A 15158-nucleotide genomic window follows, 5' to 3' on the forward strand; every position below is an offset into this window, starting at 1 on the left:
AGAAAAAAAGTTTAAAAACATCTTTCTTTGTTTAGTCCTGTCCACCACTCGACATTATTCACACTCAAAATGTCTGTGGTGAACTTAAGATCGCGTGTAATTCCTATAAATAGGGTGTAACCTTATACCCTATATAGGTAGGTAACAAGCAGTTATTTTGAAGGCATAATTATGTAACCACCAAATCTAGTACCAAAAAGAAAAACAAATACAAACAAAAATAGATCATTTGAAAGAAACAATTAAAAGTACATCATGCTTGTGCACAATTTTTATGGGCAGAGCCATTTTGTCACAAAGTACTCGAGATAAATTTAAACTGAAAAAAGCGAGCAAGAAGCAATAATTATTTTAGAATAAGGGTTTGAAAATTACTCTTGCGTTTAATGCAATTCATCCTCGACATTATTCACATCTATAATGTCGATGGCAAATTAATTTCACTTGGAATTCCCAAATAGGGAATAACCTTATACCCTATTTAGGTAACCAAGCAGAGTTGAAGGTACTTATCTTTATCACATGATGTCATACACAATCTGATAAAGATAACTAGGCAATAGAATCGATAGAATCTTGTTAGTTTCTATGATTCAGTGGAAAATGTCGTGCTTCGTTGAAATTCCTAATTATTCATATTTAGGAAATTCACATCACAGTTAAAAAGGAGCATCTAAATGTTTCGATCCACCTTTCGCCTTCCATTCATTGTTAAACTATAGAAATAGCATGTGTATTCTTTTGTTTTTTCACACGTTACATTTTCAAAACGTCTCCCTTTAAACCGAAATTGTAGAAATACTCTCTACGAAAAATACGTAATCTGATTCCCAAAGAAAGCTGAACGGGACTGAATGCGTAAATATTTCAACTAGGTTTCCCGGACTTTAGAATCTTTTTATAGTTTGAGGAATTTCAAAGAATTAGAAATGCATATTAAAAGTTAATATAGAACACATAGAGTGGTTAAGCAAATTGTTTTCCTCAGCGATGTGCTTTCAATGTAGACACCATTAAATGGTGTCTTCATTGAAAACACATCGTTAAGGAAAATAATTTGCTTAACCACTCTATGTGTTGTCAGTTTTAGTGATGTTGTCCATGACAGCTGTAAGCGGCGATGTCTTTTCGTCACTTTTTATGCTTTTAGATGAGCAATTTTTATGAAAAATGGTTTTCTTTTGATCTATAAAAAACAAAACACATTTGGGACATAGCCCCTTTTTAAAACTTCAAGCGTAGTACTACATTATTTTCTTATTTCTATGCAGTCAAAAAGTAACAAGATACATTACAACTACACCTAACATCACCTGCAGTTCCCAAAGTTTCTGAAGGCAAACTGGGCGCACTTCTAACTCCTTTATAGTTGGCGTAAACTCTAAATTGGTACAAAACATTCTCTTCAAGGCCAAGAACTTCAGCGGTTGTTCCAGTCACAGTACATTGATTCGGTTGTACGCTTTCCTTGCAAGTAGCGTTCATCCACACAGCTTCGTCACCAGTTTTCATATTTATAGTGTATGTGACAGTTTGCAATCCAAGTGGTGACCATCTGATGGTTATTGTGTCCAAAGAGTTGCTTACGAAGACTGGAATGCCAGGAGTGTCTGGAGAATTAAACATACCAGGCAAATTAATAAATACAGCTTCAGGAAACAAGGTTTATATCACACTTTTTAAAAGAAAATTATACAAAGTTGAATCTATTATTTGCTAGTTAACAGGGATAGAGGATGGACTAAGTTTCTTTAATTTGCAGTCCTACCGATATCGAGAGATCCACATGGATATTGGTTTATTTTGTACCAGTTGGAATCTGGTTACCGGTTACCGGTTACCGATTTCACATTTTCAGTTACCGGTTACCGATTCCTCATTTGGTATCTAAACTAACATTCTTAGGTCCAATTTTTGAAAAAATCCGTATGGGAGGAATTGACAGGCATTTGCCTAATTCCGATACAGCAAACAAAGTACAAGAACAAAAACAATATGTATATTTTGCGAATGTTATAAATAGCTTTTCTTGTCACGTTTTGTTCGTTGTGCAAGGTTTGCGAAGTTTGAAGCGTTATAACTTAGAAAAAATTAGGTTAAAAATTCGGTTCTTTGCAGGCGTGATGTTACACTCGTTGCTGTAGTCATCGCAATATTTCACTCGCCGATCGCAACACATGCTCAAGGTATATCAGCTTACAAAGTATGGAGTACGATGTGCCATTTTCAAAACGTTATAACTTTCTATACCGGCAATGAAATTTAACAGAAATACACAAACAGGCGCACAACTAGGTGTACTATACATCGCAACTTCCAGAATATCCATCGCAACAGCAATTCTAACAAAATGACACCGGTACTCCGCGCGCAAAGAAACCCACTTCCGGTTTACCAACTCCGGTAATCTTCTTTGGGGCTTAATAACTTTCCACTCCTTGAGAATATTACTGCAAAATTAACAGTATCCATCGCAAGTGTGTAGATATCCATTGCAACAACAAGAATCGATCCATTTGGGTACAAAACAACACTGTTGCTATGCCTGGAAATGACTACTTCCAGTTCCGCTACCCGGATGCCGATTTTGTGGTTTAATAACTTTTGTCTCTGACCAAACACTATACCGAAAAACTCGACATCGGAAGATAACAAGGTGTATCACTCATTGCAATCACCTACAAGATCATCGCAGCGTTCCTCAAATACGTCTCGGTCAACAAAATACGGCCGCCATCACGTTTGACTCGCCACTTGCCATTTTCAAAAAGTTATAACTTTCTATGCAGATATTGAAACCAAATGCAACATACACAAGCACGCACATAACTACGTGTGCTACCCATCGCAAGTAAGGAAACATCTATCGCAACAACGATAATCGATTTATTAAGGCACATAACAACACCTTGACACTGTTCGAAAGTATCCCACTTCCGGTTCACCTACTATGGTAATTAGACTTGCACCAAGTCGCCCTCTATTGGCGAGCGAAGCGAGCCAAAAGCGTCGCGAAGCGACGACCGCGAGTGACGATTTATTAAGGTACCACCTTGATACTGGTCGAAAGTATTCCACTTCCGGCTCACCATTTATAGAAATGTTCTTAGGAGAAATCGGAAAAAAAATGTTTATTAAAAATTGTTTATTTCATGGTTCTGACTTCAACCCACTTAGCAGTAAAGAAGGTATTAAAATAACTGAGGAAACACAGGGTACGCGGCCGGAGAAACTGGAAATGGAAGAACCATAAAAAAACAGCAAAGTCCGATCCCGGAGGAAGAGGCTGATCCGCCTACGTTAGCCGAAGCAAGTGAGAGACAGACAAAGAGGTGGAAACGTTTGTGGCAAAACAAGTTCCGTTTTTGAAGTCAATTCCTGACAATCCGGAAGCTACTGAAACAAATGAGCGACTAACGGCATCTATCATACTCTCCAGGAAAGAGTTTCTACAAGTTCGGGATCGCGAACTTAACGCAATATTTGCTTTCTTTGGTGACAAAATCTTCGCTTTTCAAAAGGAATTAATGCGTCACACTTCCTGGAAAGTACTACCTAGTGAACGAGGCCTATATGATCTACTGGTTGAAACGCACACATTAACAAACCTGTACGGTATAAAACCGTTCACCGAAATGATCAGCAGCGTTCCTCTTCCAGAGCTCATGACACTATTTCTTATGGAGAACGAGGAAATTGACCCGACACACAGCACTTGCATAGATTTTTGGAGCACGGGGGGGGTGGGGGGGGCACACCCTGTATCACAAGTTCATGGAACATGCTAAACAAAGAGGAGAAGAAAGCGAGAAAAGGCCAAAAACCAAGAAGAGTAAGAGAAAGTCTGCCCTTCCAAGAAAATTAATTAGAACATAGAAGGCATGTGTGGTTGTATCTGAATGTTCAATGAATATATTGGGAAATTGAGCCTCTCTGTGACGTGGGTACCCACGGTCTTTGTTTTCTTCGCAATTTTTTTTTTTGCAAATCTTCCTTTTTTGAGCAAAACTTCGTTTTACGGAATGAAACGGTTTGGAAGTTTATTCAGTGTAATTCGCAGTGGATAGATATTTCACTTCTTCGTTAACGAACTGTATAACTCACATGCAATTATAGAAACAATAAAGGATTCTTGACATTCTTGTTCGCGGCAGTGACTGTAAACAACTGTTGCCAAATTAAAAGTGAAATGTAGTCAAATGCGAAAATTCTGAAATTACAGATATTTTTTATAATGTTCACGAACAGTTACAGGTTAATATCTGAGCGTTCAATTTGATCGCGCGAATTTTGGTCAATTTCAGATCTTCGCTTCAATCTTGCAATTGAGATCTTCGTTTTTTTCATTATGACCTTCGCTTCTTCGATTTCTTTGGAAATATAATATGTTTAGAAAGTTGTAACGATTAATAACACGAAGGCCATATTATTTTAGCAAAGTGACTAATATTTAATATTATGGTTGACGATGATCTGTTTGATAATCTCTTTGATTAATAGATTATTGTTGTTGCGATGGATATCTCCAAACTTACGATAGGAATTACACTTATTCACGTGTTTCCTTGTGTAGTTGCATTTCCTTTCAATGCCTGCATAGAACGTTACAACTTATTGAAAATGGCATGTGGTGAGTGAAATGATGGAGAGTTGCGATGGATAGAAGACCTTATTAGATAACAATATTGTTAATTTTGCAGTGATATTCTCAAGGAGTGTAAAGTTATAACTTTTTTTGAAAATGGCAAGTGGCGAGTCAAACGTGATGGCGGCCGTACTTTGTTGGCCGATATGTATTTGAGGAACGCTGCGATGATCTTGTAAGTGATTGTGATGAGTGATACATCCTGTTATCTCGCGATGTTGAGTTTTTTGGTATAATGTTTGGTCGGAGTCAAAAGATATTAAACTATGAGATCGGCATCCGGGTAGCAGGACCGGAAGTAGTAATTTCGAGGCCTAGCAACAGTGTTGTTATGTACCAAAATGGATCGATAACTGTTGTTGCGATGGAAATCTACACACCTGCGATGGATAATACACTTAGTTATGTGCTCGCTTGTTTAGTTGCATTTCATTTCAACGTCTGCAAAAAAAAAGTTATAACTTTTAGAAAATGGCATGTGGTGAGTAAAATGTTAAGCTGGCCATATGCTGTTGCCTGATATATAACTGACTTTTGTGCCGATGGCCTGTTGGTGGGTTGCGATGAATAAAAGATCTTATTAGCTAACAATACTGTTAATTTTACAGTGATATTCTCAAGGAGTGTAGAGTTATTAAGCTACAAAGTACATTACGAGTTTAGTTACATTAAGAGTTTAGTTAGCTTCATATACTAATAGTAATTTGTAAACACGACCACATCAGCTATGCTGCAAAACATTTATCGTGTATAAATAAAAGCTTTTATTATTATTATTATTATTATTATTATTATTATTATTATTATTATTATTATTATTATTATTATTATTATTATTATTATTACCATAGTAGGTGAACCGGAAGTGGGATACTTTCAAACAGTGTCAAGGTGTTGTTATGTGCCTTAATAAATCGATTATCGTTGTTGCAATAGATATATCCTTACTTGCGATGGGTAGCACACATAGTTGTATGCGTGCTTGTGTATGTTGCATTTCGTATCAATATCTGCATGGAAAGTTATAACTTTTTTTGAAATGGCAAGTGGGGAGTCAAACGTTATGGCGACCGTACTTTGTTGGCTGATATGTATTTGAGGAACGCTGCGATGATCTTGTAGGTGATTGCGATGAGTGACACACCTTGTTTTCTCCCGATGTCGAGTTTTTCGGTATAGTGTTTGGTCAGAGACAAAAGTTATTAAACCACAAAATCGGCATCCGGGTAGCAGAACTGGAAGTAGTCATTTCCAGGCATAGCAACAGTGTTGTTTTGTACCCAAATGGATCGATTATTGTTGTTGCGACGGATATCTACACAGTTGCGATGGATAGTACACTTAGTTATGTTCTCGCGTGTGTAGTTTCATTTCATATTAATGTCTGCAAAAAAAGTTATAACCTTTTGAAAATGGCATGTGGTGAGTGAAATGTTAAGCCAGCTATATTTTGTTGCCTGATATATAACTGACATTTGGGGCGATGGCCTGTTGGTGGATTGCGATAAATAGAAGACCTTATTAGCTAGCAATACTGTTAATTTTGCAGTAATATTCTCGAGGAGTGGAAAGTTATTAAGCCCCAAAGTCGATTACCGGAGTTGGTAAACCGGAAGTGGGTTTATTTGCGCGCGGAGTACCGGTGTTATTTTGTTAAAATTGCTGTTGCGATGGATATTCTGGAAGTTGCGATGTATAGTACACCTAGTTGTGCGCCTGTTTGTGTATTTCTGTTAAATTTCATTGCCGGTATAGAAAGTTATAACGTTTTGAAAATGGCACATCGTTGGGTAAAAAGATGCGTACTCCATACTTTGTAAGCTGATATACCTTGAGCATGTGTTGCGATCGGCGAGTGAAATATTGCGATGACTACAGCAACGAGTGTAACATCACGCCTGCAAAGAACCGAATTTTTAACCTAATTTTTTCTAAGTTATAACGCTTCAAACTTCGCAAACCTTGTACAACGAACAAAACGTGACAAGAAAAGATATTTATAACATTCGCAAAATATACATATTGTTTTTGTTCTTGTACTTTGTTTGCTGTATCGGAATTAGGCAAATGCCTGTCAATTCCTCCCATACGGATTTTTTCAAAAATTGGACCTAAGAATATTAGTTTAGATACCAAATGAGAAATCGGTAACCGGTAACTGAAAATGTGAAATCGGTAACCGGTAACCGGTAACCAGATTCCAACTGAAAGCTCATGTTAGAATAATAAATTTATAAACAACTTTTTCCCCTCCAGCGATATCTGGTACTGTGCAATACACAACGCACAACACTCTTTACAAATAAAAGAACTTCCCTTAAATATATTTTGTCTGTTTTAATTTATGTCAACAGAAGCTATTTCTGTCCGCCAAAAATCACATTATTATGAAACTGTATAATCCTTATATCAAAATATTGTACCTTTCTACAAAAAAGACAGCAGCACTGTGAGATTGGACTCTCATTCTCTCTGTTTTGAAAAACAAATTCTAAAAAAAAAATGTTCAGAAAAAAAACGTTTCATGGCTGCTGTTCGAATATTGCTTAACATTCCAAGTTACAATCCTGATAAAAATGCTTCCTCGGTTTTGAAATTTATGTGCTAAAAGCATTGTAAAACATTAATGTAATGAAGTCCCTTACAAATAAAATGTGACAGATTTCTGTACAGTTAGTTAGATCACAGGCAGACAACCCTATGTGTTCGTGGTTAATAATCGTTCACATAAGACGAACAAAAGGAATATGTAGAAATCTATGAGAGTTATGAATAAATCTCTGAAAATTACATTTCTAAATGAATCTCGTTTTAAACATTTCAATAAAGGTGAATTAGATGTGAATTGACTCGTGTGTGGTGTATTTTTCGCGTTCCTGGGCCGTATTAAGCGTTTTTGTGCTATGCTAACATACTTAACATACTTACTTACGCCAGCTTGCATCAACTGATAAACATATACTTTTCACAGCCTCCCAATATTTCAACGAAAATGAACGCCAAAACAAACAGAGGGAGAAGCGAGCGGGAGCGCAAAACACGAGTCGTTAAGGGTTGAAAAGAGCAAAAGATTTCATTAATTCATCTTTGGATATTTGCTTTGAACGCTTTGGTTGCTTTGCATGTTTAACTATAACCTTTCAGACAACTCACCTAATTCTTTGGTTTTCATTTCTTTCGATGCTGGACTTGTAATGTTGTCTCTGGCATTAACTCTGAAAATGTACAAACTGGATGGCCCTAAGTTGATCACGATTGCCCTTTGTTTGTCTACCAAACAGGATCCAGTAACAATGCTTGCATCACAACGCGTGTCCTCCCAGCTTGAAGTGCTACTGTTCCATGTTTGTACAGTGAAATTCAAGAACCGTGAAGAGTTCCAACTGATGGTGATACTTTCCAAGTCATTTGCAATAAATTGTGGCGGTCCGACAGAATCTGTACAGAAAACGTAAAGCAAAAAGTACCATTTCTTGCGTATAAAAACGGGTTTTAAGAAGGGCTTCTATTGCAATAAAATAATATTTAAAAGAAACTTTGTATTACAAGTGTATAACTTGAAACAAATCATCATTGAATAATAAACATCTTGAAAAGTTAAATTTCCACAGATCCGTTATCATCAAATCTATAAGTAGGTACTAGAAAATTAAATGAAGGATTAATTATTGAGGGAATTCAGTTTATAAAAAGAACTTAGAGCCTCATAACAGCCTAATCAGAAAACACTGCACCAGTCTTCCTATTCGAGCCGGTTCGTTATCTCCAATATATCTACTTGTTCTGATGGGAAACAATAACGAGCGGCTTGCCGAGCGGACAGTTTAGACTCGTAATAATTTATGGGAACCCTGGCATTAAGTTGCTAAGGAACACGTCAAGTAGGGGTTTTAGGTCACAGCTTTCTTCGGAGGTTGTGAAACTTCATCGGTACTGTGGGAGGGTCGCTACTTTCGGAAGCTTTAAGGAAACCATTACGTCACGTTTTCTTCAATCATTGATTATAACGGTAAAACTATAGACACATTATGAAAGCCTCTCTTATCAAACTAGGGAAATAGTTGCGATATTTGGAAATTGAGCCTCACCTGTTCTTAGTGGCAGTGAAGGTAAACTTCTTTTACTTCTAACACCTTGCAAGATTGCGAAAACCCTAAAACGGTAAACGATGTTTCCTTTGAGACCAAGCACCTTAACTGTGGTCCCATTTACAGTGCATTGATTAGACCAAAGACTCTCAGAACACGTAGCGTTCATCCACCAACTTTGGTTGTTCATATTTAACATGACAGTGTACATAACGTTAGGCCATGCATTTGATGTCCAACCAATAGTGATGGTGTCCATCGAAGAATCGATGAAAAATGGCTTTCCTGGGATATCTAAAGACAAAAGCAGATAAAAGCCATATTGTAGTAGACGTCGCGTAATTTTTTGTACAGATTGTTTACTTATTTATTTATTTATTTATTTATTTATTTTCCTCTTTGTAATTCTCATGTGCTTAAGGAAAGCACTGAACATCTCGCACAAGCGCTGTTTTCATAAGAATTTGGATTCAGCGCGTTCGATTTGTCGGCTCGATAAATCGAGAGGAGGAATGCATAAACAGATTCACTGAGGGGCAAACAAAATTTTCAGTGTAAGTCAGTAAATATACACAATCTGCGGTAACTTGCATTTTTATCACTAAACGATGTTAACCTCGATTTGTCCGATATTGAGCAATAAAATATTATTGCGGTTTTCTTGCTACTTGTAGACATGCGAAACTATTTTTTACTTTCAAGAAAAATTATAAGTGTTATGAATGGCAATAATATATTTTTTTCCCTTTTGGAAATGTTGTATTGCATGCACTCTGAATATTTTGTTTGCATGGAGCAATATGACATTTTTTGGCGTTTTCTTGTTACTGGTAGATATTTAAGGCCAAAGCTAAGTATAACTTTTCAAAATCCGCCGGTTAGGAAAAATATGTTTTACCGTTGTAGACGTTGTATGGCATGCATCTTTTTTGAAGGTACAACACTGTCTAGCCTCTTTTATACAATTACAATCTTTGGTATATCTAACCTAGTTCTTTGGTTTTCATTTCTTTCGATGCTGGACTTGTAATGTTGTCTCTGGCACTAACCCTGAAAATGTACAAACTAGCTGGCCTTAAATTGATTACGGTTGCCCTGAGTTTGTCTACCAAACAGGATCCAACAGCAAGGCTAGCATTACAACCCGTTTCCTCCCAGCTTAATGTACCATTGTTCCATGTTTGTACAGTGAAGTTCATGGACCGTGAGGAGTTCCAACTGATGGTGATACTTTCCAAGCCATTTGCAACAAATTGTGGCTGTCCTGCAAAATCTGAAATCAAACCATAAGGCATGAACTGAGAGAATTGCAAATATATAATCTCGGGTTACAAAAAACAGTCAACTCTCTCTAACACGGACGCGGTCGGGACGGGCCCCAACTGTCCGTCTTAGAGAGGTGTCCGCCTTATAGAGAGTCAGGGTAACGTCACACTATTAATTCTTAGATAACAAAGGTGAACCTATGCGCAATGAATACACGCCTGTTTTGAGTCTGTTTTAAGTCGCTTACTTAAGCAAAATCTACAAACTAGGACAAAAATAATATTAGAAAATTGACTCTTTTCATTACAATCGATAACTCACTGCTTCTAAAAAGTGAGCAGTACATACATGTTGCAAACTGTATCATGTCTAGATGTATGCTCGTTTAAGCAAAGGTTCACGGCTTCTAATCTAAAATCTTAACTGTACTGAGTACACTTTGCAAACTAGAACAAGACTAAAATTATAAAAAGATAGTATTCGCTTGTTAAAGCAAAAGTTGAGATCTACAAACTGTAATACTGTAAGTAGAAAACGACCTCTTCAGTGCCCCGATACATAAGCAGGAAAGTAATCCTTTAAAGCGTTTAATGTTTTTGGTGAGTAAGTGTGGTATCCTTAAAGCGCTGACTAACTTCGCTTTAGGTCGATACAAAGTTTTAAAGTATTTTCTCTAATGGAAAAAATTCCAAAGCGTCCGTTAACGTTTTCAAAGTGTCGGTTGTCCGTCTTAGAGAGGTGTCCGCCGTATAGAGAGATTAGCTACAGTAAAATGACTGAAAAACAGCAGGGACCATCTCCAGGTGTCCGCCTTATGGAGGTGTCCGTCTTACAGAGCGAGGTGTCCGTTAAGAGAGAGTTTACTGTGGTACTTTTTTCAAAAAAATCTACGAATTTTGCAATATGTGCTTTAAACATTGATCAGCTTAACACATTGATCAGCTTAAAACATCAATCTGTCGAATTTATCAAGAGCCAACGACTTCGAGAATGAAGAAAAAATAAGTATGGAAGGTGACTTTAATTGTCCCTTGAATATTAGCTTGGACAAAGAAGGTGGAATTCAAATTTTCCGATGGCACACCTCAAATATATTAAAGAAATTCAAGATGAATCCAGTTCCCATGATATTTCGCGTAAAAAATCCAAATCATTTTAATGAATTGGATTTTGTTTATTTAAAAGGGGTCGTTGTTCTCCTTCTCTGTAGATTAGAATATTGGTCGATCTCGGTTAAAATACATGATTTCGTCTCAAATGTGGATATGTTGCCCTTAATCAAATCGGACCACGCTGCAATGTTTCTGGAATTTAAAGAAAATAACAGAGGTCCTGGCTATAGGCCGTTTTACAGATATGGACTTTGTCCCCAGAGCATCCTTTAATATAAATTTTTTCTTTTATTATGGTAATTAAAGAATTATCACAATAAAAGAATAAATCATTTCAATGAGCATTATAGGATGCCAAGGGGGCAAAATCATTATGGCCGCCCTATCCGTAAAACGGCCTATTGGAAAATCAAATACGGCGCTGCTTGCGAACGAAGAATATAAAAACATGATAAATGACAAATTGCCTATTTGGCTCGAAGAAGCCAAGGATCTCAAAGATCCTAGACCGATTTGGAACTGGATCAAATTTAATATAGCACTGATTCTATTTTTTTTTTTCAAAACGTTTATTAAAAATTCGACAAAAACGTGAAGAAAATTTAACTTGCAAATTTAAAAAATCGTTAGCCGCCTTTCAAGATAATCCCTGCGACAATGCGCGAATAACATTGGAAAGTGAGTTGTAAAAACGGACTTGAATCGATGTTTGACAAAAACGCTGAAGGTATAATCATTCGGGAAAGGAAAGATGGCATAAACACGGAAAAAAATTAAATTTGGAAAAACGCAACCACGTTAAGAAACTTGATGATTAATTTCTTAGATATTGATTTTGTTATAAAACTTAACGCTTTATATAAAGTCACGACAATCAATGAATCTGTTTGTTGTACCGAAAGCAAACTTAAAGTCTTATGGAGAACGATCTTTTAAAGTTGCCGCTCCCAGACTATGGAATGCGCTTCCAAAGAAACTTAAACTTATCAAATCACTTGACGTTTTTAAAAAAGAACTTAACACATTACTTTTTAGAGAGGCCTTTTATATGAATCATATTTTATTTTTTAATCCAAAGTAAATTGTAAATTACGTAATTAATATTTTATTTTTTAAAATTATAAAGACCGAGAGAGGCCTTTTTATATTGATAATATCTTATTTTTTAAATTCAAATTAAATTGTAATTTAATTAATTAATATTTTACTTTTTAACATTGTCAAGCGCCTTTGAACGTATGGAATTGGCGCTATACAAATGATAATTATTATTACTATTATTATTACGACGTTTCGTCCTCTTCGAGGTCATTTTCAAGTGCGAGTAAAATACAAAATTAGCATAAATATATTAAAATAGTAAAACAGGCAGAAATGTCACGAACGCTGAAATAAGATAAAATATGTAAAATCCATGACGAAATATTTATGAAGTTAAAAGGTTACGGAATCAATCAAAGTAATTAAAAACCGACCTAAACAAATAATTTCGCGCAGATAAAATCGCATTGTTTGTTTAAAGTTTGTTCAGTTCTTTGATAACAAACATTTCAAAAATAAGGCAGTCAAACTTGCTCTGACACTTCTGTCATCTGGGGCCATATCGTGTTGCTCCTTGAGGTGATAACGAATGGCGGATCCCTTGTGTTCTTCAATTCGTTAGTTTAGATGTCGGCACTTATAACCGACATACCCTGCATTGCACAGGTTACACTGAAAGGTATACACAACGCATTGTTGATTGACAAGGGGCCGAGCCGGTTCGTTATCTCCAATATATCTACTTGTTCTGATTTGAAACAATAACGAGCGGCTTGCCGAGCGGACAGTTTAGACTCGTAATAATTTATGGGAAACCTGGCATTAAGTTGCTAAGGAACACGTCAAGTAGGGGTTTTAGGTCGCAGTTTTCTTCGGAGGTTGTGAAACTTCATCGGTACTTTGGGAGGGTCGCTACTTTCGGAAGCTTTAAGGAAACCATTACGTCACGTTTTCTTCAATCATTGATTATAACGGTAAAACTATAGACACATTATGAAAGCCTCTCTTATCAAACTAGGGAAATAGTTGCGATATTTGGAAATTGAGCCTCACCTGTTCTTAGTGGCAGTGAAGATAAACTGCTTTTACTTCTAACACCTTGCAAGATTGCGAAAACCTTAAAATAGTAGACGATGTTTTCTTTGAGACCAAGCACCTTAACTGTGGTCCCATTTACAGTGCATTGATTAGACCAAAGACTCAAAGTACACGTAGCGTTCATCCACCAACTTTGGTTGTTCATATTTAACATGACAGTGTACATAACGTTAGGCCATGCATTTGATGTCCAACCAATAGTGATGGTGTCCATCGAAGAATCGATGAAAAATGGCTTTCCTGGGATATCTAAAGAAAAAAACGGATAAAAGCGTTTTTCTATTAGACGTTTCAGGAGCTATTAATAGATTACTGTATTATTTATTTATTTTGCTCTTTACAATTCTCATGTTCTTAGCGAAAGCACTGAACACCTCGCACAAGCGCTCCTTTGGGATGCGAGTCACCCGGTGCCCACTGCGCTGTTTTCATAAGAATTTGGATTCAACCTGTTCCGCTTTGTCGGCTTGATAAATCGAGTCCTTGTTAATGCAATATTAATAAATGTTTACAAAGGAGCAATGCATTAACAGATTCATTGCGGAGCAAACAAACTTTCAATGTGGATCTGTAAATATAAACAATTGGCGGTAACTTGCATTTTAGTCGCCAAACGATGTTAACCTCGATTTGTCCGATATGGAGTAATAAAATATTATTGCGGTTTTCATGCTACTTGTAGGCATTTGAAACTAGAGTTTGTACAAGAAACATTATAGGTGCTAAAAATGACAAGAGAAAATCTGTTTTCCTTTTTGGAAATGTTGTATTGCATGCACTCTTAATATTTTGTTTGCATTGAGCAATATAACATTTTTTGGCGTTTTCTTGTTACTGGAAGATATTTAAGGCTAATGGATAACTTTCCAAACCCGTTAGGAAAAATATGTTTCACCGTTGTAGATGTTGTATTGCATGCATCGTTTTGAAGTTACAACACTTTCTAGTCTCTTTAATTCAATTCAATTTAATTCAATTCTTTTAAAACAAATTCTTTTATATCTTTTATATCAAAGTGTAATTTTTATATTTAGTTAGTATTAACAGGTGAAGAGCCATGTATTATGGATATATTGTTAATAAACCATTATTATCATTATTATTATTATTATTATTATTACAATCGTTGGCACGACTCACCTAGTTGTTTGGTTTTCATTTCTTTCGATGCTGGACTTGTAATGTTGTTTCTGGCACTAACTCTGAAAATGTACAAACTGGATGGCCTTAAATTGATCACGATTGCCCTTTGTTTGTCTACCAAACAGGATCCAGTAACAATGCTTGCATCACAACGCGTGTCCTCCCAGCTTGAAGTGCCATTGTTCCATGTTTGTACAGTGAAATTCATGGACCGTGAAGAGTTCCAACTGATGGTGATACTTTCCAAGTCATTTGCAGTAAATTGTGGTGGACCAACAGAATCTGTAAAGAAACAGTAAGGTAGGATATGGGAAAAGTAAAATTACTTGCATATAAAAAGGGGTATTTAAGAGGGCCTTTTATTGCAATAAAATAATAATAATAATAATAATAATAATAATTTAAAGAAACTTTGTATTACAAGTGTATAACTTGAAACAAATCATCATTTATAAAATAAAAATCTTGAAAAGTTAAATTTCCACAGATCCGTTATCGTCAAATTTATAAGTGGGTACTAGAAAATTAAATGAAGGATGAATTATTGAGAGAATTCAGTTAACAAAAAAGAACTTAGAGCCTCATAACAGCATAATCAGAAAACATTGCACTAGTCTTCCTATTCGAGCCGGTTCGTTATCTCCAATATATCTACTTGTTCCGATAAGAAAAAATAACGAGCGGGATGCCGTGCGGACAGTGTAGACTCGTAATAATTTATAGAAACCCTGGCATTAAGTTGGTAAAGAACAAGTCAAGTAGGGG

The 15158-nt window shown here is 36.1% G+C and overlaps 1 protein-coding gene across 4 annotated transcripts in view; it reads right to left on the reverse strand.

Annotated features, from left to right (window-relative positions):
- Positions 1 to 1258: 1258 nt before the first annotated feature.
- Positions 1259 to 15158, reverse strand: part of LOC144662699 (scavenger receptor cysteine-rich type 1 protein M130-like) — a 161072-nt gene continuing 147172 nt past the window's right edge. For all 4 annotated transcript variants that reach the window (XM_078523559.1, XM_078523556.1, XM_078523558.1 and 1 more), the window contains 6 exons: positions 14391 to 14675; positions 13206 to 13499; positions 9722 to 10006; positions 8734 to 9027; positions 7799 to 8083; positions 1259 to 1610 (listed from right to left, as the gene is read on the reverse strand). In XM_078523559.1, coding sequence (XP_078379685.1) covers positions 1264 to 1610; positions 7799 to 8083; positions 8734 to 9027; positions 9722 to 10006; positions 13206 to 13499; positions 14391 to 14675 — 1790 coding nt within the window. In that variant the 3' untranslated portion in view covers positions 1259 to 1263. The remainder of the gene's footprint in view (positions 1611 to 7798; positions 8084 to 8733; positions 9028 to 9721; positions 10007 to 13205; positions 13500 to 14390; positions 14676 to 15158) is intronic.

This window comes from Oculina patagonica, chromosome 8 (assembly GCF_052425735.1).
Source record: "Oculina patagonica isolate OP01 chromosome 8, crgOcupat, whole genome shotgun sequence".
Taxonomy (NCBI): Eukaryota; Metazoa; Cnidaria; class Anthozoa; order Scleractinia; family Oculinidae; genus Oculina; species Oculina patagonica.